General features: G+C 36.1%; 2 protein-coding genes and 1 pseudogene across 3 annotated transcripts in view; 1 reads left to right on the top strand and 2 right to left on the bottom strand.

The window, feature by feature from the left end:
* Nucleotides 1–7,919, bottom strand: part of LOC120474881 (uncharacterized) — a 28,130-nt gene extending 20,211 nt beyond the window's left edge. The window contains exons 1-4 of the mRNA XM_089128873.1: nt 7,491–7,919; nt 6,347–6,430; nt 3,172–5,028; nt 1,073–1,246 (exon numbers count right to left, since the gene is read on the bottom strand). Coding sequence (XP_088984999.1) covers nt 1,073–1,246; nt 3,172–5,028; nt 6,347–6,430; nt 7,491–7,867 — 2,492 coding nt within the window. The 5' untranslated portion in view covers nt 7,868–7,919. The remainder of the gene's footprint in view (nt 1–1,072; nt 1,247–3,171; nt 5,029–6,346; nt 6,431–7,490) is intronic.
* Nucleotides 7,920–20,148: 12,229 nt separating this feature from the next.
* On the top strand, nt 20,149–20,800 carry LOC120474886 (Ig kappa chain V region 2717). Its single transcript, XM_039665512.2, has 2 exons — nt 20,149–20,226; nt 20,305–20,800. Exons 1-2 carry the CDS (start codon nt 20,178–20,180, stop codon nt 20,619–20,621), a joined length of 366 nt encoding a protein of 121 aa, XP_039521446.2. The 5' UTR covers nt 20,149–20,177; the 3' UTR covers nt 20,622–20,800.
* A 1,417-nt stretch (nt 20,801–22,217) lies between these two features.
* LOC120474901 (Ig lambda chain C region pseudogene) lies at nt 22,218–24,290 on the bottom strand (annotated as a pseudogene). The gene is made up of 3 exons (XR_016151381.1): nt 24,264–24,290; nt 23,987–24,038; nt 22,218–22,680 (listed from the first exon to the last, which is right to left on the bottom strand). The product of XR_016151381.1 is annotated as an Ig lambda chain C region pseudogene (transcript).

The following is a 24,290-nucleotide window of genomic DNA, read 5'->3' as shown; positions in this document are numbered from 1 at the left end:
CCGAACGCTGAATGATGCGCTTGAGGCAACATGAGTCACAGCGCGCATCTCTGTGACTAAGTTACGCATTGAAAAGTTCAAAGCACAAAGGAAATACATATCGATGCATAGTGTATTATACATTTATCTATCTATTAGATAATTATACATTATCTATCTGTGCAATAGTTTATTGAGCCTTTTCTTTTAACAATTTTACATTTCAGTTACTGTGCGCGTGAAGAACAATAGTGCTCTCCAATGTTGTGATAGACACGCGGTAAAGGAACATGATTGAGGTAGGCTACTACTGCAAGATAGTCAATTTATGCGAAACCATAGAGCTTTATCTACAGATTAAGTATAATATTAACATTTAATCATCTTGGAGAGAGTTTCATCGTTGCCGAACGCGACACGCTGAGCTGTTTGAATGTTGAATGACTGACGGCGCGCTGTTTGTTTGAATGCTGAATGGAGAATTACTGACAGCTGCAGCGGAGGGAAAATTTTACGTGATCTTGAATTGAATGACTTAAATATTAATCTCTATCTCACATTATACTATAGTATGGCTTCGTATTATACCCCCCCCCCTCCCTCCAAACATTTTCTCATCGAATCTACACGATTCACGTAGGTCACCTATTTTGGTTTCAAAACGGCGAATTTCGCAGAAAGGTGAGTAGTTTTCATGTCTGCTTATTTTTTTATTTCTGTTTGTATTTAAAATTATCCAGACACGAAGAGGATTCATAAATTTAGTTTAATAAAAGCAAAACGTCAGAAAAAAACCCAGCAACAGTGGTTAATGTAGAACTGGTCAGTTAAATTTAACAGATAGGGCTTAGAGAAGGGTCATTTGTCATGAAAATATGTTAATAAAATGATAAAACACTGTTCAGAATATAAACATTTTTACTTTTTGTCTCAAACTTTTGGACACCACTGTAAACATTTCCAAAAGGGCAGTTAGATTTGTGTTAGGCTTATGAAGGGAAAAACAGAACAATTTTCTATTTCCCAAAATGTTTTCTTCTTAAACATGCTTGACGGGGGTCTGTATTAATTATCATCAGTGTGAAACACAAACCTCAGTATGTTGAGTTGACAGTTTGGACTCTTAAGTCCAGTAGAGAGCAGCTTCACTCCTGAATCCAGCAGGGGATTGTTACTCAGGTCCAGTTCTCTCAGGGGAGAGTTTGGGGATTGTAGAGCTGAAGCCACAATTTCACAGTGCTGATCTGTGAGATTACAGGCTGCCAATCTGAAAACAGCAAGGACTCTGGTTATAATACTTGCTGTTGTACTGATGATGTCCCCTAATGCAAATAACATATTTCTCCATATATTGATGATCAATACATTAAATGGTTTAATTATATTGGAAATTACAGAATAATATATTGCATTAGTATATTAAAATATAATTAATTCTACATAAGGAATTGTTTTCATAGATTGAAAAATAAGTGGCAATATATTTATTATTGCACTAATGTGTATTCATGTGTGATTTTCACTGGACTTAAGTTTCTGCTACACAAAGTATTGAGTTGAGTTTAAGAGGAAATTTCTGTTGGTATTACTGACGTCTAACAGGTCAAACACAAAATACTCATTCAAATAGTCGCCCCAATTATTTTTGAGATAAACCAAGGCAATATTTTGCTTGAGAATGTGTTAGAAATAATAATTGAGAAATTTAAAGCAACAGGTTTCCAAACTAAAACACATTGCCTTACTAAAAAAATTAGGCAACTATTTAGATGCGAATTTTGCGTATTTTGAACCATAAAAAAATAACATTTTTTTGTTTGACCAATTAGACTTATTATATTGGGAATAATATTATTCCCAATCATCGCACATTTTGGATGTCTCTCACATCAGTCACACCAAATTAAATTCTCTCAGTCTCTACTAATAAACTACTGAGTTAAATCGGGTGTGTTAGATGAGGGAGACATCAAATGTGCAGTGTTGGAGGACCCAGGACAGGTTTGAGAAGCACTGAATTACTTAAAGGGATAGTTCACTTTGAAATTAATTTGATGTTTTAGCTTACCTCAAGGGCATCCATGATGTAGTTGTCTTTGTTTCTACGGTATTTTCAATTTTTAGGTCAAACCGTTGTTGTCTGTCAGTCATATAATGGAGGTATAGGGGTCCACCTCAAAGAGCATGCAGAGAGAAGTCCAAATTAAACATGATTTAACTCGATTTGAGAGTTACGATTTGACTCGTAAATGTAAGTACACATTGATGGCCTAAGACACGAAACGAGCGGTTTGTGTGAGAAAACGAACAGTATTTATATCGTTTTACCTCTTGTAACCACAGCCACTTCCAAGTGATCTGAAGACACGGGCGCTTCGGTCTGCGCAAGCGCCAGAAAGCACCAAAAGTGATCTCTTGTGCGGCTGCAAAAAAACGTTGTCTGTTGATATATCGAAATCGTCTTCCATTGCAATTTCCTGTATATCTAAATATGTTTAGATCTTCACAGTGATGGGTAACACTTCTGAAATCTCTGTGTAAACAATGAGTGACGTAAACACGCGAGAGATCACTTCCGGGGCTTTCCGGCACTTGCAAAGAGAGAAGAACCCTCGCCCTCAGAGTACATAGACGTGACTGTGATTATAAGAGGTAAAAACGATATAAATACTGTTCTTTTTCTCACACAAACCGCTCGTTTCGTGTCTTAGGCCATCAATGTGTACTTACATTTACGAGTCATTAAATCATGTTTAATTTGGACTTCTCTGTGCATGCTCTTTGGTGGACCCCCTTAGCCTCCAGTGTATGACTGATAGACAACAACGGTTTGACTGAAAAATATCAAAATTGAAAATACTGTGGAAACAAAGACACCTACATCTTGAATGCCCTTGAGGTAAGCTAAAACATATCAAAAATGAATTTCAAAATTAACTATCCCTTTAACCAAATTCACCATAAAAACTCCTATAAATATGATGAAGTACTTTAATACATAAACCAATTCTTTTGACTAAAATGACATCAACACCTGCCTTAGCCTTTTAGAGATTTGTCATGTTCAACAAGAGTGAAACTATTTTTTTACAAAAAAAACATTTGTGAACACAACCCCCCCCCCAATAAAACTCATTGAACCTCAATCAAAACTTCTGTCAAATATAATTATGTTTATATTTTCACACTCACAGAGCTTTTCTGCAGTTCCTCACAGCAGGTACCAGTCTCCATTTACCCTCTTTTGATTTGATGTTGTACTTCATGAAGTTTAACTCATCCATCACCTCCTCCGACATCAGGATCATGTTCGCCAATGTTGAGCATTGTGCAAGAGAGAGACTTTTTCTTTTTGTTTCAGAGTTTAAAAATGCCTGCATTTCTTCAGCAACAGAATGATCCTTCATCTCAATCAAGCAGTGTGACAGATTCATCCATCTTTCAGGACTGACATTGTTTTTTTGACCTCGTTTGAGGTTTTGGATTATTTTCTCGATGCTCTCTGGGTTGTTCTCTGTGTAAATCAGCACATCCTGTAAGAGTCTCTGGTTGGACTCCAGTGAGATGCCATGAAGGAATCGAAGTAAAAGATCCAGGTGTCCATTTTTACTCACCAAGGCTTTATTCATTACATCCTTCAGAAACACATCCAGAGGAACATTCCCAGATTGAGTTCTGGACTTTACTGTGAGGAACTCTTTCATAACTTCACTCTTCTTGTGTAAATAACAGAAAAACACATACAGAGCTGCAAAAAACTCCTGAAAGCTGAGATGTACAAAGCTGTAAACCTTCCTGTGATAAATCACAGATTCCTCTCTAAAGATCTCAGTGCAAATCCCAGAATACACTGAGGCGTCAGTGACGTATATGCCGCTCTCAAACAGGTCCTCCTCATAGAACATCACATTGCCCTTCATCAGCTGATTGAAAGCCAGTTCAGCAAGTTTCACAATCACGTCTCTGTTGGACTGCAGGAGTTTCTCTGGATCTCTCTCTTCATACTTCTGGTTCCTCATATGAGTTTGAATGAGAAGGAAGTGTATGTACATTTCAGTCAGAGTTTGAGGGATTTCTGCACTGAGATCTTGTTTCAGGATGTTTTGAAGCACAGTGGCTGAGATCCAGCAGAAGACGGGTATGTGACACATGATGTGGAGGCTTCTTGCTCTTCTGATGTGAGAGATGATTCTGCTGGCTTGATGCTCATCACTGATTCTCTTCCTGAAATATTCCTCCTTCTGAGGGTCATTGAATCCCTGAATTTCTGTCACACGGTTGATGTATTTGGAGGGGATCTGATTGGCTGCTGCTGGTCTGGTGGTGATCCAGATGAGAGCTGAGGGAAGCAGATCTCCTTTCATGAGGTTTGACATCAACACACCCACAGATGAAGACTCAGTCACATCAGAAACTTTCTCACTGTCTGAAAACATCAGTGTCAATCTGCTTTCATCCAGACCATCAAAGATCAACACAACTGTACATTCATCATACATCTCTGAGTCCAGATCTCGAAGTTCAGGATGAAAGTCCAGCAGAAGTCTGTGAAGACTGTACTGATGATCTTTAATCAAGTTCAGCTCTCTAAATGGAAGCACAAACATGAAATCTACATCCTGATTGGCTTTTCCCTCGGCCCAGTCCAGAATGAACTTCTGCACAGAGACGGTTTTCCCGATTCCAGCGATGCCTTTAGTAAGAACAGTCTTGATTTTGTCTTTCTTCTCTCTTCTCTTCTCCTCATATCCTGGTTCAGGTGAAGGATCAAAGATGTCATTGCAGTGGATTGGAGTGTCTTGGAGGGTCTTGTAACTTTTCTCCATCTGTAGCACCTCATGTTCTTCATTCACTCCTTCACTCTCTCCCTCTATGATGTACAGCTGTGTGTAAATCCTGTTCAGGAGAGTCTGATTCTCTTGTAGTTTGATTCCCTCAAATAAGCTCTCATATCTGTTCTTCATGCTGGTTTTGTGCTGGTCTTTGACTCTCTGCAGATCATCATGCACTGGCTGGTGAGAATCTCTGATCTGGTCAGCTCTCCAATCACTGAAAAGACATTATGATGAACAGAAAGACAAAAACAAAAGAGAAAATATTTAAATGTCTTTAATATTAAATTATCCCATTTGAAAACACACCACAAAACAAATTTAGAAAGAAGTGTTTGATTAATAGACTATAATATGGTTACTTAGGGGTGGGCGATATGAAAAAAATATCATATCACGATTTTTTCAGGAAAATCACGATCACGATTTTTTATCACGATTCTTTTTCAAGTTGCTTTTAATATTTTGCAAGTTGCAAAATTTTCTTAATTTACTCTCTCAAGATGTTTTAAACCCGAATAAGTTTCTTTCTTCTGTTGAAAATAAAAGTTATTTTGAATAATGTGGGTAACCGAACAGTTGCTGGTCCCCTTATAGTTTTTTTTTTATAGGTTCTCTCCTGGAAGTTAATGGGGACCAGCAACTGTTTGGTTACCCACATTAAAAAAAAAATTGTCTTTTGTGTTCAGCACAAGAAAGAAATTAATACAGGTTTGGAGCAACATTAGAGTGAGTAAATAATGACGGATTTTTTATTTTATTTTTTTTTTATTTTTTTTTTGTGAACTATCCCTTTAAGGACAAGCGGCAGTAATATTTATTCCTGTGGCTTTTAGACCAGCACGCGACGCGTTTAATATAGACGCATATTACACCAGATATTGTCTCAAATGTTTGCTTTCACTTTAGACATAGCCTGTTTATGTAAACATTGTGTGTATTTAACAGTATTAGCGTAATAAGACTCGAGAGATAACTTAGTCCAGTATTCAGGCGCTGTTTGACAGACTTCAGGCTTCTAGTGCCTGTGAGCGTCGGAGGTTATGCGGTCAGGAAAGCGCACGTTAGAACAGCGCATTAGCGCGTGAATTAAATGTTTAACCGGCAAGGCTTATGCAAATAATGAACTTTTGTGAATTGCAGTGTCCCGTACCTATTCATTAACGTGTGATCATGTGTAGGCTACGTCGCGTTGTACAGTTGAGAGACGGAGGCGCCAGAACTGAACTGATAGAATGCACTGTAACACGATACTACGATATTTCTTCAAAAGCAGATCGTGGAGACATTTTAATCGTCCACGATTAAAAATCGTCATATCGCACACCCCTATGGTTACTGTCCATATATGTCATATGTCATTTAGACATATAAAAGACAAATAGAAGAGAAGCTATTTAATAAAGTCCCTAGCTCTTTCTTTACATGACTTTATTGCTGAAATAACATAAAAATGTAATAACGTCCCTCTTGTTGTTTGTGTGTACACTGTGTGTTGTTGTGTTGAATGTTTGGCTCTACATGAATATACTCACAGACGGTGAAAGGGCGCTGCTTCATCACTGAGATCAGGAGGCTGTAGAGGAGATGCTGCTCTCTTTCTCTTCCTGCTGAAGATACTGAGAGCAAGAGAGAATATTTCAGATCGTTTATTTGCAGATTATCTGTCTGCTTCAATAAATTAACACCAATACTGGTTTATAGAGCAGTACTGGTATTACATGTAAAGAAAACAGAGGTTTTGTCAACAGTAAGAAACACTTCAAACAAATACACATGAAAGCTAAACTGAGCCAGTGTGCATGTCCATTATAAACTGAGTAGAAGAAAATACCTCAGCAGAAAAAAAATACCCAGTTGATCAAGTTATCCTAATTGCTTTTAATGCCATACTGTTAATGAAACCTCAGTTTTCTCTTTCAAATATTATATAGTATGTATAAACTAATACATGTTGATTTAATAAAGCAGACACAGATTACTGTTATCCGCGTCTGCCTGATTGATCTGTAAGGCTGTTCTAGTGAGTTCACAAGGTGATTATCTGGGTAAAGCAGGAACATGAACTTTCAGCACAAGTGAAACTTTCAAAATGTAAACATGGAGAAACAACATGATCTCCTGTATAACTTTACGTTCTTAACTTTATATATTTGGTCTATTTAACTTCAACGTTGTAGCACAGAGAACTGACTTATGTTTGACTGAATCGTTTGCTTTATTTCTTTTTTAGCTTCTTAAACCTTTTAGGCTACTTATACTTTTATAATGGTTATTATTGATCATTAAAACTGACATTTAACAAAAAGGGTTGTGACATTTTGTTTTATAAATTAAAAACATAACATATGTCAGATATTTATTTTATCATAAATGTTGCCTACATTCTCTTTACTATGTGTACATATAAAATAAAAATAACACAACTTTGTCTGTTTTTACTAAATGTCAGTTTGAAAGATCAATATTATAATGGCACACCAGCCCGTTGCGGCTAATGAACATTCATCAGGGAGTCACACGTGGAGTGCAATTGCTTGTCACCTGTTTTTAAAATACTTTAAACAATCTTTAGGGGTAATTTCTCAACCAAGTTGACAGCCCTATTATTAACATATTAATATTCATAGAAAAGAACATCAGTGAGTGAATTATGTAAAAGGGCAACATGATACTCACACAGGGCCAGAGGTTCCAGCAGGTCCATCACTGAGATTAGGGGGCTCAAACATGGAGATGTTGCTCTTCATGGACACACAGCTGAATCCTGGAGATTGTCCATCACTGAGATTAGGGGGCTCAAACATGGAGATGTTGCTCTTCATGGACACACAGCTGAATCCTGGAGATTGTCCATCACTGAGATTAGGGGGCTCAAACATGGAGATGTTGCTCTTCATGGACACACAGCTGAATACTGGAGATTGTCCATCACTGAGATTAGGGGGCTCAAACATGGAGATGTTACTCTTCATGGACACACAGCTGGATCCTGGAGATGTTGCTCTCTGAGTGTGAACAGACGCTTCCTCCTCTTTCTCCTCATACACACTCATTTTACAGGCAGACTTCTACTTCACTTCTTCCAAGATAAGAGACATTGTTTCAGGCCTGTATGTGGAAACACAGACCATACACTGACTGAATTTTGACAAAATTGATTGATTGATTGATTTTAGGCCAGTTAAAGATGCTATAAGCGATGTCAGGTGACGTGACCTCTTGTTGACGGGTTGCCGCAGTTTGTTTTTTTGCCATTTGTGGAGCCTGGGTTGTCTGCATAGACCGCGGTTTTTTACAGTGTGTTTAGGGGACAGGCAGCTAGCGGATAGTGAGGAGATTGCTGAGAGTTTGCTGTATGTGACAAAGCAGTTTGGGCCTAAAAAACGTGTGACATCGCTTAGAGCACCTTTAAGGGCCGTTTTTATGAGGACACAAAACACAAAAACAGCAACACACACTGTCTGCGCAATAATACTGGGATAATGAGCTCACAGGTGTGTGTTTATAGAACATTTCACAATTCTTTGTAAACAGCTCATTCAATCATCACCAAGGACCAGAACTATCTATTTTATAATATTAATTTCTTAGCATATTCCTTTAGGATATTTGACTAGTGGTGTGGCGGATCTCATTTGTGCTTTACAAAAACATTTTATTATTATGAAGTTGAATTATTATCATCCACATTCTAAATGATACTGCAGACCAACTTAAACTATCTATTTTTTGGGTTTTTTCCCCCAGATGCGGTTACTGGCAGTCCCATCCAACGGGAAGTGGGTAACCCTAATTATCAGAAGCTAGTTATTTTAGTCGATAAAGTTTTAAATATGGATATTTTTTCTTATACGAACGCATCACTTCACTGCAGAAAACCATTATCAAGTTTGGAAGAGCCAGGGGCATATTGTTTATAACTCAATTGAATGAGTCTGAAAGAAGAATGTCATATAGGCCTACACCTAGGATGGCTTCAGGGTTAGTAAATAATGGGCTAATTTTAATTTTTGGGTGAATTTTAGCTAGCCTCACTCATTGCCATGTACACAAAATAAGCTTACACAGTTTTTGGCACATAGTTTTTGAGCTCATGTGCTCATAATCTTGAGATCATTTGCCATTTAAATACAAAATCTGGCCAAGATCGTTATTATACCGACGTCACCTTGAGACGAGTGTGTACAGGCATTTTCAGTGGACCGAGGTTTGTTTTTGCTTTCGCTTTTAATTCGAGTTTATTTTAATAAACTCGTTTACCCCTTCGTAATTATAAGTAAACTTTTCCCTACAGGATTATATTTGCCTACTGCTTTTTTTTTTGTCGCAGTCGTGTGCTGTAGCCTATCCGTGAGTTCGTCCTAAACGCCACCTCTCACCAGGTGTGCCGCCATTATAGTTTCTTCCGTGATAGTCCGCTGTCTGTCAGGAGAGAAAAAGTTTTAGGTGTTTAAAATGTCTAGTCACAAAAGGCTAAGGCTTCGAAACAAATGATTTTACTCATTGATATTATAACTGTGAAACATTTGAATGAACTTACCGCCACACGTGAAGATATTGTTAGATTTTGAGCCGAAATCTGATGTTTGGTCATCCGAACGCTCTCGGTTTCTGTTGACAGAGTTCCGCTGCGTGATGACGTTGATCTACGTGCTCTCTGTAGTTCTCTCCTGCACAGGTAACTGAAATAGGGGTGCCATTTAAAAGTGACATAATAAAATCCGTGCTTATTAAGGGCTAAGCAAAAATCTAAATGAATAGCCTAAATCAGTTTTTAAAATGAAAGATAAATGGCCATTTGGACAGTGTGGAATCCCTAAGCTATAAAATTCTTACACAGCTGCTCAAGCACGTGTGTTAATATTATAGGCCTATTACTGTATTGTAAAGTGTTCTCAATCACATGTGTTCATAACCCTGATGTCACTGAGTGGGATAGATCCTAAAGTGCAGGAATCTCAAGTAAAATAAATAAATAAACAAACATAAAATAGTGTTCTTGAGATGTATTTATATACAATATAATGTGGCCTGATTAAAAATTTATTTTTAAATAATAGTTCAAATGTTTTGGATCGGTAAGATTTGTAATTTAAAAAAAAAAATTTTTGTTACTTCTCACCAATCAAGGCTGCATTTATTTGATTGAAAATACAACAACAAAAAACAGTAATATTGTCTAATATTATGACAATGATATAACTATATAATTGTTTATTTTATTTTAATATACTAAAGTGTAATTTATTCCTGTGATTAAAGCTGTATTTCCAGCATCATTACTCAGTCTTCATTGTCACATGATCCTTCACAAATCAGTAGGCTATAATATGATGTTTTGATGCTCAAAAAACATTAAGTATTATTGTCACTGCTTAAAACAGAGTAAAAAAAAATATCAGGAATTCTTTGATGAATAGAAAGTAAAAAAAAAACAGCATTTATTTAAAATAGAATATCTTGTAAAATATTTGTTTTATTTTTTTCTATTTGTCAAATAATATTGAAATAAAACTGTAAATAACTTTTTTCAACACTGATAATAATGAGAAATCTTTCTATATCATCAAATCCTCATATTAGAATGATTTCTGAAGGATCATGTGACACTGAAGACTGGAGTAATGGTGCTGAAAATTCAGCTTTAATCACAGGAATAATTACATTTTACTATATATTCACATAGAAAAGCTGTTTTAAAATGTAATAATATTTCACAATATTACTGTTTTTGATTTGTTTTTTTGTTTTTTGTTTTATCAAATAAATGCAGCCTTGATGAGCAGAAGAGATTTTTTTAAAAAAAAAAAAACATTTTACAGATCCAAACCTTTTGACTGGTAGTGTATCTGTGCTTATTAATAAACCTCCCGATGAACAAACCCTGAATGACACAGTCAGTGTAGGAGTTTTTATTGACACCAGATAGAGAAGTCGATCTCTGTGTGAAAAGCTTGGAAGCATCAACACAGTTTGTTGTAAAAGCGTCAGTGCGTCAAGTGTCAGCCTAACCCCGGAATATAAAAGAAAACAACAATGTAGCAGATTGAATGATTCCAAAATCATTATTCCTGATGTATGAAAAGTTGAGCAGCTGTGACTAAATATTTCTAATCTTAATTCATTGTTTTGTCTCTTTCTTTTTACTGCTGAAACTTAAGGCCCACAAAACAATCATTTCCTCTCTTTCAAAGTTTCAAACTTTAAAAAACTTTTTTTTTGGACAATATTCAATACCACATTTATGAATATAGCTTCAGATTAACCCCTTAAAGGTCACTCTGCATTTTGAGTGCAGATGTGAAAATGTATCTAAACTTAAATGGCTCAAACCCTAAGCTTGGTTTCTTTTAAAGAAGACACAAAGTTTATTAGAAGCACTTAGAAAAATGAAAATGTAATAAAGTTATATAAGTTTACGTTAACTGTATTAACAAATATACTGTACAGTAAGAATATATTTTACAAAATAATTTTACTCGAAAGTTGCTATAATATCAAAGCCATATGTTTTTGAAATTGAATATGATATATCAAAATGTAACTTCCTGTGAGATCTTGTTTAGGCGCTGTACCAAAAATGGCCACCAGGTGACACACACATTCCGTTGATGCGTTCTTCTGTAACAAATTAATAGATTTCTGTCATAATATCCCTTCTATCACAAAACAGTCACCAAATATGAAACAGTGAGTCTCAGATCTTTCCAACAAGATGTGCTTTGTCAAGATTATAATTGTATTTTAAAATATTTGAAATAAATGTTGTAAATTGAAACATGACACCGCCCACTAGGCAGAGGAGCCCTAAAGGGTTTGAAGAACCGTTGCCATGGTAATGCAATGTCCGATTTCAAAACGGTTTTCACAGGATGGGTGTCACATGTATTTTTTGCGGTTGTCTTCTCTCTGTCTGCTTAGTTCCCGTTTGCCTGTGTTCTTATTTGTCTCCTAGATTACTCATTACCCTCTTGTTTGTTACTATGGTTACTCATTAGTTCGTTTGTTTGCTTCACCTGTGTTTATCAAACTAGCTTTGTTGGCTTTTGTGTATTTATAGGCCTGTGTTTCGGTTATTGTTTATGTTAGCGCTTGTGGTTATGCAACGTGATCTCATGAGAATACGTATGTATTTATACGTAAAGTGTCGTTCTATCATACGTATATATAATTACGTTTTATATGCGCAGAAACGTATAATACTGACGTATTTACAGTACTAAAACGTAAAATATTTACGTATTGACAGCACAAAAACGTAATTTATTTACGTATGAACAAATCCACCGACGTACACATTGTACGTATCACAATTTATGCATATTAATATCGTAGCAGCATTATGTTTTGACTCTGTTGCATTCCACTGTCTTATTAATGAAGTTTTCAGTCGCATTTATTGATATAATACTCATAAATATGAACATTTTGCTCGTTTCGCCTGCATGTTGCTAAACACACTATAAAACCTTAAAAATACAGTCTTTAACGTTAGCTACTCGTTCAACCATTTTGTAATAGTTTATTTACCTTGAGACACATAAAGCGTTTTCTCCTATAAAACACAACAAAAAAATCACAAAAGACATCAATTTGATTAGTTTGATGTAATTCAAATCTTTAGAATCCATAGTTGTTTGTAAGAAACAACTCCTAATTCAGCCTCTTATCCAGTCGTGATCTCTCCATTCTCAGCAGCGACCGTACATGTCAAACCCCGCGCTGATGAATTCAAATTCAAAAATTGCGCCCTTGAGAAGCGATACGTCATGTTTTACGGCAGTGATATCAAACGTTCATTGGCTCTTCCCTGCTTCGTCACAGTTTGCGACATGAAGGAATGTGCCGGTTGGTTAGTTTAGTTCATTTGAATTTTGAAATGGAGAAGCGCGAACCGAAGCCGGATTAACATTTTCATTATTTAATTTCTGCTCTGTACTTTATACAAAACTATTACAATACTGCCAGAGACAGAGAGAAGACTGCGACTGCAACGCTTCATCACGTGAACGGCTTTTGGTATCGGTTTTCGACATTTTTGCAATAAATAAATTATTGTGATTATACTTGTCTGTTAGTTATGTTTTTCTTAATAATTGTAGTTTGTTACGTAGTTTTAAGGAATTGTTATGGGTAACGTTAGGTTTAGGGGTAGAATTGGTGGCTCAAAATATATTTTAATGTTATATTGTTAATAAAACTACCCTTTCCCAACACCTGTCCGTTACGTTTTATCCTTTTTTATATTAAGTATAAAATGGGTATGTTTAGGTTTGGGATTAGGGTTACGGGATCTTACATTTATGTATAAAATGATAAAAAGGGAAATTATACAGATATCTTTATGATATAGAATATACGTAAATAGTTTACGTTTTGTAGCTGTAAAAACGTAATAATGTTACGTTTAAATGTTGCAGATACGTCTATATTATACGTTTCAGCACCTATCCAAACGTACTGAAAAGTACGTTTTCTATCTTTGCAAAAAACGTAAAATACCTACGTATTAACAATGAGACCAGGCTGGGTTATGCTTTATCCTCTGTTTATTCCTGTATTTTATTAATAAATTCTATCGCATCTATCATCTTTGTTTGGCTGGCTTACCTACACAACAACTTGTAATACATGACATGGACTGAGGTGTTTTTTTATTATTTATTTTTATATATATTTTTCCAGCAAGGTTTGCCAAATGCAATTTGAAAATTATCTTAAAAAACGTTCTTGGTTAGTTCACCCCAAAATAAAAATTATCTGATTATTCACTCACACTTGCCATCCTATTTGACTTCTGTCTCTCAGCCAAACACATTCAGAGTTATATTAAAAAATATCATGGCTCTTCCAAGCTTTATAATAGGAGTGAATAGGGCTCAAGGTTTTGAAGCCAGAAAAAGCGCATCCATCCTTCATAAAATAAATCCATACTGCTCCAGGGGGTTTATAAAGGCCTTATGAAGCCAAGCAATGTGTTTTTGGAAGAAAAATATCTATATTTTTTAACTTTATAAACTATAATCAATGGCTTCCTGTAACAGCGATTTGCGAGAGTCAAGTGCTGGTGAATGAGTGACCTCTGACCCGACGCATGACGTGTTGATGAACGCTGAAGCGCACAGGATCGAGCAAAACAAAACACCAGTCATGAATTAGAAAAACAAGAATTTTAAAAGCGAAATGTCGGAGGAGTTTGTTGTTTGTAGTGTGTGAGGCGTTTACTCTCACCTGGGCTGCCTTAGAAAAAAAGTTGCGAAACGTTTTTTAAGCAGAAACGGGGGTGCGTTGAACACCCTTGTTCTGATGTCACAGGAGTTGCATCTATGGCAGCTGAGAAGGCCATTCTTGGTTTCCTTCTTGAAGAATTTTCAGAGCCTGATGAAATCGGTATAAATATCAAGCGTAGTGTCAGTTCTGGCTGGTCACGTTAGTCAAGCTCGCGTCAGCTGACTCTCAGCTCATCCACGTCTACCTATAAGAATACGAAACCTATCACTTTATACTCTACATATATAAGCTCCTTCAGTATTATCTAACACAGTCTCATCCCAAAAAGTCATATTACTGACGTCTTGGGGCGTATTTTGACCGTACGTCAATATTCGCCTTTTTAGGGCCCCCTTAAACGTCGGTAGATGGCGATCCCGGGCCGTCATACAACTGACGCTCTACCTTTAACGTCAGTTAGGTGACGGGTTAGCTTTAGGGTTAGGTTTAGGTCTGGGGTAGAGTTAGGATCCCATAACCTCATCTACCGACGTTTAAGGGGGCCCTAAAAAGGCGAATATTGACGTATGGTCAAAAGACGTCCCAAAACGTCGGTTATATGACGTCTTGGGATGAGACCGGGTTGTATTATCAGCAGCTATCATGTTTCTCAGGAGCTAATCACCCTCCTCCATCCCCAGCTCCACCTCTCGTCAGTCAGGATTTGGCATTCTGATTCACCTTGAAGGTGAATAAATTCTCAAATTATGTTGCACTTTAAAATCTCGAATATTTGCACACATTTATGTATGTACATAAATTCTGTCCTGTTTACCATAAGGGGGTTATTACTGCTTTTATCCATGCTAGGCTGCGTTGATGCGCAGGAAGTTTTCACAGAACAGAACCATACCGCCAATGCAAACTGTATGCTAACTGTCAATCATATTTGACGACAGTGGTCCTGACAGAAACGTCTTTAATACTGCAAAATACGCTCAATGTTACAGTCCCTGCACTTGCCATTAATATTAAAAGAGAACATCCCCATTGAGTGAAATGATTTGTGGAAACTGTGGTTCCTAATTATTGTGATCCAACATTTACGTCACATTTCCGGATGAAAAGACAATCCTGTCTTCAAATATCTTCAACTGTTGCGTATACCCATTGTGTGAGTTCACTTTAACACCGCGTGGTTTGTATGTTGCTGCTGATCGGGCTGACATTTTTGACACATCCACCAAACAAGACAAAACGTGCATGTATCTCAAACCCTGTTCCACAGCGTTTCCAGGAAACATGTCGTTCTGTCGATTTTTGCTGCCTTGTCGAAAAATGCTACCGTAACGCGAATTGATCACAGAATGCCGATTAAAGTCGTATTAAATACAATTATAATACAATTCTAAGTTATGAGTAGCTACTGTATACTGTAGACTACTGTTTTTATTCTTAAAACGGTGTGAAAAGTAAAAATTATCATAAAATATTCATCTTTGACTTGTGAAAGTACACCTTTCCTCATAGTAACTGAAACAGCTGGCTGGCTGACCGTACAAATATTCATATGGTAACTAAAACTGCGAGTCTGCACATGCGCATAACCAGTAAGTAGCAAATCTCGATGGGTAGCATGAATCGTCAGAACACCGGAAACCGTAGCAAAACGTTGCCCATCGGTTTGAGCTTGAATGTGCCGCTAAGCTTGCGCTACTCCTACATCCTGTGTCATGTGTCGGGTCAGAGGTCACTCTTAAAATGTTGATAATATTTCACAATATTAGCAAACAAAATGATAATTTCTTATTTTTCACTTGGTTTCGGGATTGTTTGCGAAATTCACCAACTTTCGAATTTAGCAATATATTTATAGAGTTATATTAAATTATATGTATGAAATGTATATAAGAGAGAGTGCAGAAAAAGCTCATCATTTACATAGATAAATGTGTATAGTGTGAAGCAGCAGCTGCATCCTGTGTGTGTGCGAGAAAATCTTCACGGCTCACTGCAAACTCAGAAACTTCAGCGACATCAGTTTTAATGAGACCATGCAACCACACAATAGTGGAATAATCTCACTTGCAGCATAATCATAATCAACAGCAGCCATACCAATGAAGCTAAGCAGGGTTGAGCCGCGTCAGGACCTGGATGGGAGATTATTATTTAAAATTTCATTTACCCAAAGACATGGAAGGATGTTTATTGAACATTTTTTTTCTGTGTGTTTCTTAAAAATAAGACCCCAAAATACTAAAAACGTCAATTTGTGTACACTGTAAAAAATTTGGAGTAGGATTTACTTGAAAAAACCTTGCTAAACGATCTCACTCAGAAAATGCTAGTAAATTTACAAAGATTTGCCAAGTAAAAACCTAAACATATTTATCACTAGCTTTAATTAGAAACCTTTAAGTTAAATTTACTTGGAATATGGAATTAAGTAAACTTTACAAAAAATAAGCAATTTTAACTCGGCTTGTAAAAGGTTGATTAATACCGATTTCCTTTGCCTTTGTATTACATTTCACTAAAACAATAATTTTGAATTTTATTAGTCATTTATAGTATGTGCTTTACTTAGAACATCTAAGTAATATACATCATGTCAGACATTAAGCCTTATGTGAATGCAAACACCTCGATACTTGGTAGACAATACACAATGGCGGTAACATTTGATGGATCGTTTTTGTGTTTGAATGTGTCGTTTTGAGCAAAATATTTACTAGAAATGTCACAAAATGCCAATTTACTAATACTGACAACAAAAATCAATGATAAAACAGTGTAAATACAGCTGGAAACTAGTGAAAAATGAGCCTCATTAATTATTCAAGGTCCAGTGCATGATGGGAACCCGAGTATCAGAAAAGTTGAGTAATTTTTACTTAATTTTATTGAGTTGATATTTACACTTTCATTTCTACTCGCTTGAATTAAGTACTGATATGGAATTTACTTAGTTTTTTAAATTCTTGCCTGAACTAACTTTTTCAAGTAAATTACATTGGGTTTTTTCACTAGTATTTACTTTACCAAAAAATCATTTTTTACAGTGTACCCTGCGCAAAGCTGAATTCTTTATAAGCACTGAATCAAATAACCCTCAGTGAAACTAGAAGTGTGGCCTGAAACTCATTTGCATTTGCGAGAGTCTCAGAATAGAGTCTCCAGTGACCATCAAACCCCAAGAGCTTTGTTTACAAGAAATACAGATTTACAACTGAAACCACTGTAACTGTTCAAACGTTATCAGGCATTTGCTCTGTTGGGATTAAGGCTTTCGACTGATAATATATGTTCTTCTGCTTTATTCCGGGTTTCAGCAAGCACTATTGGACCCACTTCTTTTGGTTTAAAACACTTCGGTGTTGCGTTTCTATTTGAGCTTATTTGGACTTTTCCTATAGTTTTGCCTCACTATATTGCCTGTGTTCTCACATAGAGAGCCTAAGTCCCTCCCCTTCCGCTCGACCACCATGGGACCTTATTTCGGAAAAATATTGAATGGTAGTCAATGGCGAGAGACAACAAATATTTTGATCTCGTTTGAATTGTGCCCTGAATTACACATATGATGTTTGTCAATTTAAAAGATACATTTTAAAGTAAAGAAAGTCGCAGTTTGATGTAAAACCGTTGAAGTATAAGACTGTGAAAAATAAATACGTAATTACAAAGACTACAAACCCCAAAGGCGCACATTTTCTCTCAATGAATGAAGCTAACTACTGAGGCTAATGTCTGTCATTGTTTCTATAGTCTTACGTTATAATCGTAACGTTACGCCGTCGTACCTGAGTGTTTTGTACAAGACTGCACACACACACGAGCAGCGGATCTCGTTTCGCTTCCCGGGAGATGTAGTTCACGGAGCGATTTTCACATAAAACTAAATGTTACTCTTCTGTTGTATGACAAACTGCGACGTTTTTGACTTTCAGAATTATCTTTTAAATTGACAAGCATCATATGTGTAATTCAGGGCACAGTTCAGACGCAATAAAAAGATAAGTTGTCTCTCGCCATTGACTACCATTCATATTTTTCCTGAAATAAGGTCCCAAGAGCCGGAAGCGGAGGGGCGGGACTTGGGCTCTCTATAGGACCTCAATGTGAATCGGTGTGAACAATTATGTAGGCCTATTTACAATTGTAAATTATTTTACATCACTGACGCATTTTAAAAGAAATTTTGCGGTTCCCTCGATGGATACCCGATAGAAGTGGATTATTGCATTCTAGAAATATAAACTTTTGTTGGTCACAGAGCTTATTTTCTGCAATAATCCTAAAGAAAATATAAAACATGCCATCATGGAGAAGAAAAGGTTCTGTATTGAAACTTCAAAGGTTCTATCAGCGCTACGTATTTGGAACCCCTAAAAGGTTCTATACAGAACCCTTTTTTAAGGGTTCAATATAATAGAACCGTTTGGGTTCATTCATTATTATTTGTTTTGTCCTATCCGGATTAAGTATTTCATATTTTTGACAAACATCAAGGCCCTAAAATGTATTTATGAATGCATGAACGGTCACAAAATTCAAGATATGGGGGTTCGAAAATGTACACTATCTCACGACCAATTCGTACGAATTCGACGCATGATTAAAAAGTGGCTAATTCGTACTAATTTGTACGACCTCACTCGTACTAATTCGTACCAGAGCCATGTATGGCTCTGATTCGTACGATTTGTCTAAACCCACGTGATGGTTAGGTTTAGGGGCGGGGTAAGGCGTAGGTCATTCGTACGAAATACGAATTGGCCAATTCGTAAAATATGTACGATTTAGCAAAATCGTATTAATTCGTACGAGTGAGGTCGTATGAATTGTTACGAATTAGCCACTTTTTAACCATTCGTCGAATTCGTACGACTTGGTCGTGAGATCGGGTTGATATATTTATATCATTTTATGTAGTTAATCAATATCATACGAAGAGTGCCATTTCAGTTTTTCTCCTCCAAAAATCAGCATGATTCAATTGTGATATTAAGTTACAACAACAGTTTAATCAACAATAATTTAATTATAACTGCAAAATGTTGCAGAATAATGTTATATATGAATGATTAATAGCCTATAAAGAACCTTTGTGCCAAAAGGGTTCTTTCTTGTCAGAAGCTTTATTTAGCATAAAAGGTTCTTTGGAGTTGAGTAAAGAACCCCACACTGTAAAAAATGATCGTGATTTTAACAGTAAAAGACTGTAAAAATGCTACAATGAAAAACTGTTAATTGGTTAACAGAAAGTTTCCTTACTATATACGGTAAATAACTGTGATATATATAATGGGACATTTAATGTAGTTTTACTGTAAAATACTGTTAAATTTACAGTTTTTGGAAGTGAAAAAGAAGAAGTCATTGTATAATTTCCAGTGAAAAAAATGTAAATTGACTTTCCCACAATTCCCTGTGTGACACTTCACATTTAATGTATTTTAACTGTTTACTCATAATTTTCTTAGTTTTTTTTTTATCAGTTATGTTCATTATGGTTTTATGTTACATTTAACGTTGTTAAATTAATTCTTATTTCATTTTTAAAATTTCAGCATATTACCATGATGGTGTTTAATGTTTGTGTGAATGAGACTGTTCAGCTTCTATATAGTAATATGAACTTTCTTGTGGAAGAGCTGATAATGATGAGCTTTGATTGATCATTTGACTCTCGTCTCATTATTGTTGTGTTTGATGGCTGTCGGTGTATTGCAATTGAACAAAACAGATATTAATACTTCAAAATGTCAGTAAATTAACATTATATCAAATAATGAAATACGGTTTATTGCTGTAAAATTAAATACGGTCAAAGTCTGTAAAACCTAAAATGTTCCTACCGTACTTTTAACAGGAAAACTCTGGTAACCAAAGCTGCCGGAGTTTTCCCGTAAATTTAACAGATTTTTTTTTTTACAGTCCATGCTTCAGAACCCCAATGAACCCTTTTTTCCAAGAGTGATAGCAAATTTTTAGTTATGTTAGTATGGTTGAACTGTTTCTGGGTGAAAGAATGGAAAGAGTAAATGCTGCTTTACATATCATGAGAATGTACATATATAGCAGCACATGCTTCAGCGCTTTTAAAGAGTGCTTTGAAAGAGTTTTCTTCACCATTACAGAACAACAATGGCTCTCATCATCATTTTTATCTCAATACTTGCAGCATTTTATCAGGGTTTGTATAACTAGACTAGATCTGTAATGCTAGCATGTGTCATTCTTTGGTATCTCATGGTATATGTGACTCTTTTAGAGTGCAGAGGACAGGTCACCATCACTCAGACGCCGGCAATAACATCAGCCCAACCAGGAACAGACGTGAGAATAAACTGCAAAGCCAATAGGCCGGTGCATAATAATGACTACATGGCTTGGTACTTCGGGAGATTTGGAGAAGCTCCTAAACTACTCGTATTTGGTGCCACACATCGCTTCACTGGAGCTTCATCTAGATTCACAGGGAGTGGACATGGAGCAGACTTCACCCTGACCATCAGTGGAGTCCAGTCTGAAGACGCAGGACATTACTTCTGTCAGAGCGACCACACCGGTGCAATAATCACACAGTGATAAAGAGCCGTACAAAAACCTCCGTCACGCTACACTGATACAGCTGAGCGACTCACACACATCACAAAACTACAGTCACCTACAAATTAAAACAGCAGTTTGATAATTCAAAGGCTACAGAATTATGAAAATACATATAAAGTTGTATTTAAGTCTGACTTATTGGTAAAAAAAATCACTCTTAAACAAGCTTGCAAACCATTTTTTTGCACAAGTAAAATGACCTAACCCTATTATATTCTTTATATTTTTAATGTTATGTTCGATTATAGTGTTTGTTAATTGTTTGAATTAGCTTTTATTTTCATATTTCTTATTATAAATAATATCAATTTTAGTTATGTTAAGTATAAATTAGTATTTTTTTTTTTAATTATTAATAAGAAAGAAATTCTAGATAGTTTTATTTTTTTTTATTTCAGTTGTACGCTCTAAAAAATGCTGCGTTGTTTTAACCCAATTTTGGGTCAAATATGGACAAACTCAAACATTGGGTTAAAAATGTCATTTAAAAATGTAACTCACTGGCTGGGTTTGTCCATATTTGCCCAAAATTGGGTTTACAACCCAGCATTTTTAAGAGTGTAGTTTTAATAAATAATAATCCTCATTCTTCTTCATCTTGTTTAATACTTCAACTACTTCAGTAAGCGGTGAAGGCAACATTTCTAATTGTCATGTAAGCAACTAATATTTATACTTTCCCCGGTGTCACAAACAAGGTTTAAACTAGTTCCAGACTGAAATGCCAGACGTCATATAACTGACGTCTTGGGACGTGTTTTGACCATACGTCAACATCCGCCGCTTTAGGGTACCCTTAAACGTCGGTTAGTTGACGTTATCTTTGACCATGCTTCAATATTTGACATTTTAGGCGCCCTTTAGCGTCACTTACATGATGCGATCCTACGGCGTCATCTAACTGACGCTAAAGGAAAGCGTCAGTTAGAGGACGCGGTTAGGTTTAGGTGTGGGGTGGGGGTAGGGTACACGCGATCCTAGGGCGTCATCTTACTGACGCTAAAGGGCGCCTAAAGCGTCAGATATTGAAGCATGGTCAAATGCTTCCCAAGGCGTCAGTTAGGTGACGCCTTGGGAGTGAGAATGGGCTGCGGATCCTAACCCTACCCCCAGACCTAAACCTACCCCGTCACCTAACTGACGTTAAGGGTAAAGCGTCAGTTGTATGACGGCCCGGGATCGTCATGTAACTAACGTTAAAGGGTACCCTAAAACGGCGGATGTTGACGTATGGTCGAAAAGATGTCAGTTATATGATGACTTGGGATGAGACTATGTTAGAAATGCATGTTTGAGCTGTTTTAACTGGACGCAACTTTCACGGACCAACTTTCAGAGCCATTGTTTTTTCTCAAGATGCACATAAAGTTTTTTTCTAAGGCACGTTTATAAAAGCTACTTGAACTTCCTGATTGAACTAAGGCCTAATCCTGGCTTAGTCTAAGACCTGTCTGCGAAACCAGGACTTTATTTTAGATTTCTTTCATTTAGCCAAAACTATTTTGGACCCCCTTTTTAGTGTCTCTAACTATCAATTGTCTTTTTTCTCAAATCACACAAAAAGACTGAAAGTCAGACACAATATTATTGATTTTATTTCAGTTATAACAGAACATCATATATGCTCTTGTGTGAATGAAGTCAGAGAAGCAGAAGAGACACGTCGTCAGCCAGAAGGATGAAGCAGAAGCCAGAGGAGAGACTGAGCGGATCTACTGATCTGAACACTGATCTCTCCTCAGGTGTGCAGTGACTGCAGGCTGGCCGCTCCGTGTGGCCTCACAGCTCACTGAGACGCTCTTCATCCACTCCTGCTCAGAGAGAGTCAGGCTGCTGCTCCAGCTGTACAGAGCATTGTCCTTCTGCAGGAGCCCAGCGCTGCTCTCCTGAGCCCTGCTGCTGCCGTCCACCTTCCAGCTCAGGCTCCAGTCTGACGGCAAGCCCTCGCTGGCCACACACAGCAGTGTCGCTGTGTTCAGAGAGGAGATCTCTGCACTGGACGGGGGCAGGATGGTCACTTTAGGAGGAGTGTTGCCTGAGAGAACAAGACAAACAACTCGCTTAACAAACAGCTTCAGTTATTACAGATTAAAGTGACAGACAACATTCTTACCTTCAGCTTAAACAGACAAACTAATAACTAATAAAATGCCACTTATGTGTAATTAAAGGTACTTTCATGACTATGTTTCCTAACACACTTAAGTACGCTTTAAAGAAGTGCACTTATTTTGATGTATTGAAAAGCGTAAAGCACTCTGTAGACTACTTCATTATAGTTTTAACTCTCGTGTGTTATTTGATATTACAAGTTAATATATTTTAAATGTACTAAATTGCAGCTTCATCTTTACAAATGTGTAATCACAAATTTATATACACGATGGGCACGTTTCAATAGAAATTACATTAAAGTATCTTTTAGTGTACAAAAAAGTTCATTTTAACCATATTTCAAAGACAGTAATGAATTATGAAATTACATATACAGATGTAATTAAGGCTAGCTTAGGTTAAAAAGCACTCTAAAGTAAAATGTTAAAGCATATTATTATTTTGTAATAAGTACTCTTAAAAGTATCCTAAATTACACTTTTTCCAGAAGAGGGGTGTAAAACATATTCTAAATTGCATTTTATATTATAACTATACATTCTAAATTATTTTAAAATAAATCTTGAAAATAGAAATTCTATAAAATGTATTACAATATCTGTTTTTCAAAACAACACATTTATATTTCATGAATGAGTTTTACAATTGTTTTATTTAAAAGTAGGTTGAAAATCTATAATAGCGTATAGTACATTTTGAATACAGAAAAGTTGGGTACTTATCTATGAACAGTGTGCTTGGATTTATTTTGTTAATTTATATATTTTATTTACTATATTTATATAATTTATATATTAATTCTATGTAGTATGTCACATTTCAAAAACATATTCTTCTCATGCTCTTATAGCATGTCAATATTAGCAAATGTATCTCTTTTACAGGTCTGCATTTCCCAAAAGCATCGTAAGACTCAGTTGATCTTAGAGACAATTGGTGGCAATTGTTCCACGATCAAATTAAGCTTACGAAGCTTTTGGAAACGCAGCCAGTGTCAATAATGGTGAAAATATTCAAATCTTTTTTTTTTTTTTGTAGTTATAAGTTTTGTTAGATGTCTGTATTATCATCTCTCACATATAAACCTACACTATATTTACTGTAAGCATATCAAATAGATTATTTTTGTTCCACAAGACAAAGAAAAACATTCATAATGTCATAAAATATAGTTACATGACTAAATGACAACATTGTATTTGAAAGTTATTTGATTATTTACTCACTGCCAACATCCAGTCTGGTGCCGCCGCCGAAAGTGAACCACAGTGATCCACACTAATAGAGCAGACGTACAAAAACCTGCTGAACGCTTCAGTAGCTGCACTGTTCACTGCATCTCCAAAACAACATCTTTCTGTTCATTTAGTGTTTAGTGACAATCACAGGTCAATTAAATAATATATACTTTTCATTTTTTTAAAAGAACATTTTTTATAATATATGATTGATTCTACATTTAAACATTGCAAAACTCCATTTGATTCACTGATGGTCAACTACTGAATGATTATTAGATATCTTTATCAT

The sequence above is a fragment of the Pimephales promelas genome, chromosome 3, assembly GCF_988280905.1.
Source record: "Pimephales promelas chromosome 3, fPimPro1.hap1.1, whole genome shotgun sequence".
Lineage (NCBI taxonomy): Eukaryota > Metazoa > Chordata > Actinopteri > Cypriniformes > Leuciscidae > Pimephales > Pimephales promelas.
Note: the sequence above shows the minus strand (reverse complement) of the source record. Positions and strands in the feature narration are given on the sequence as shown.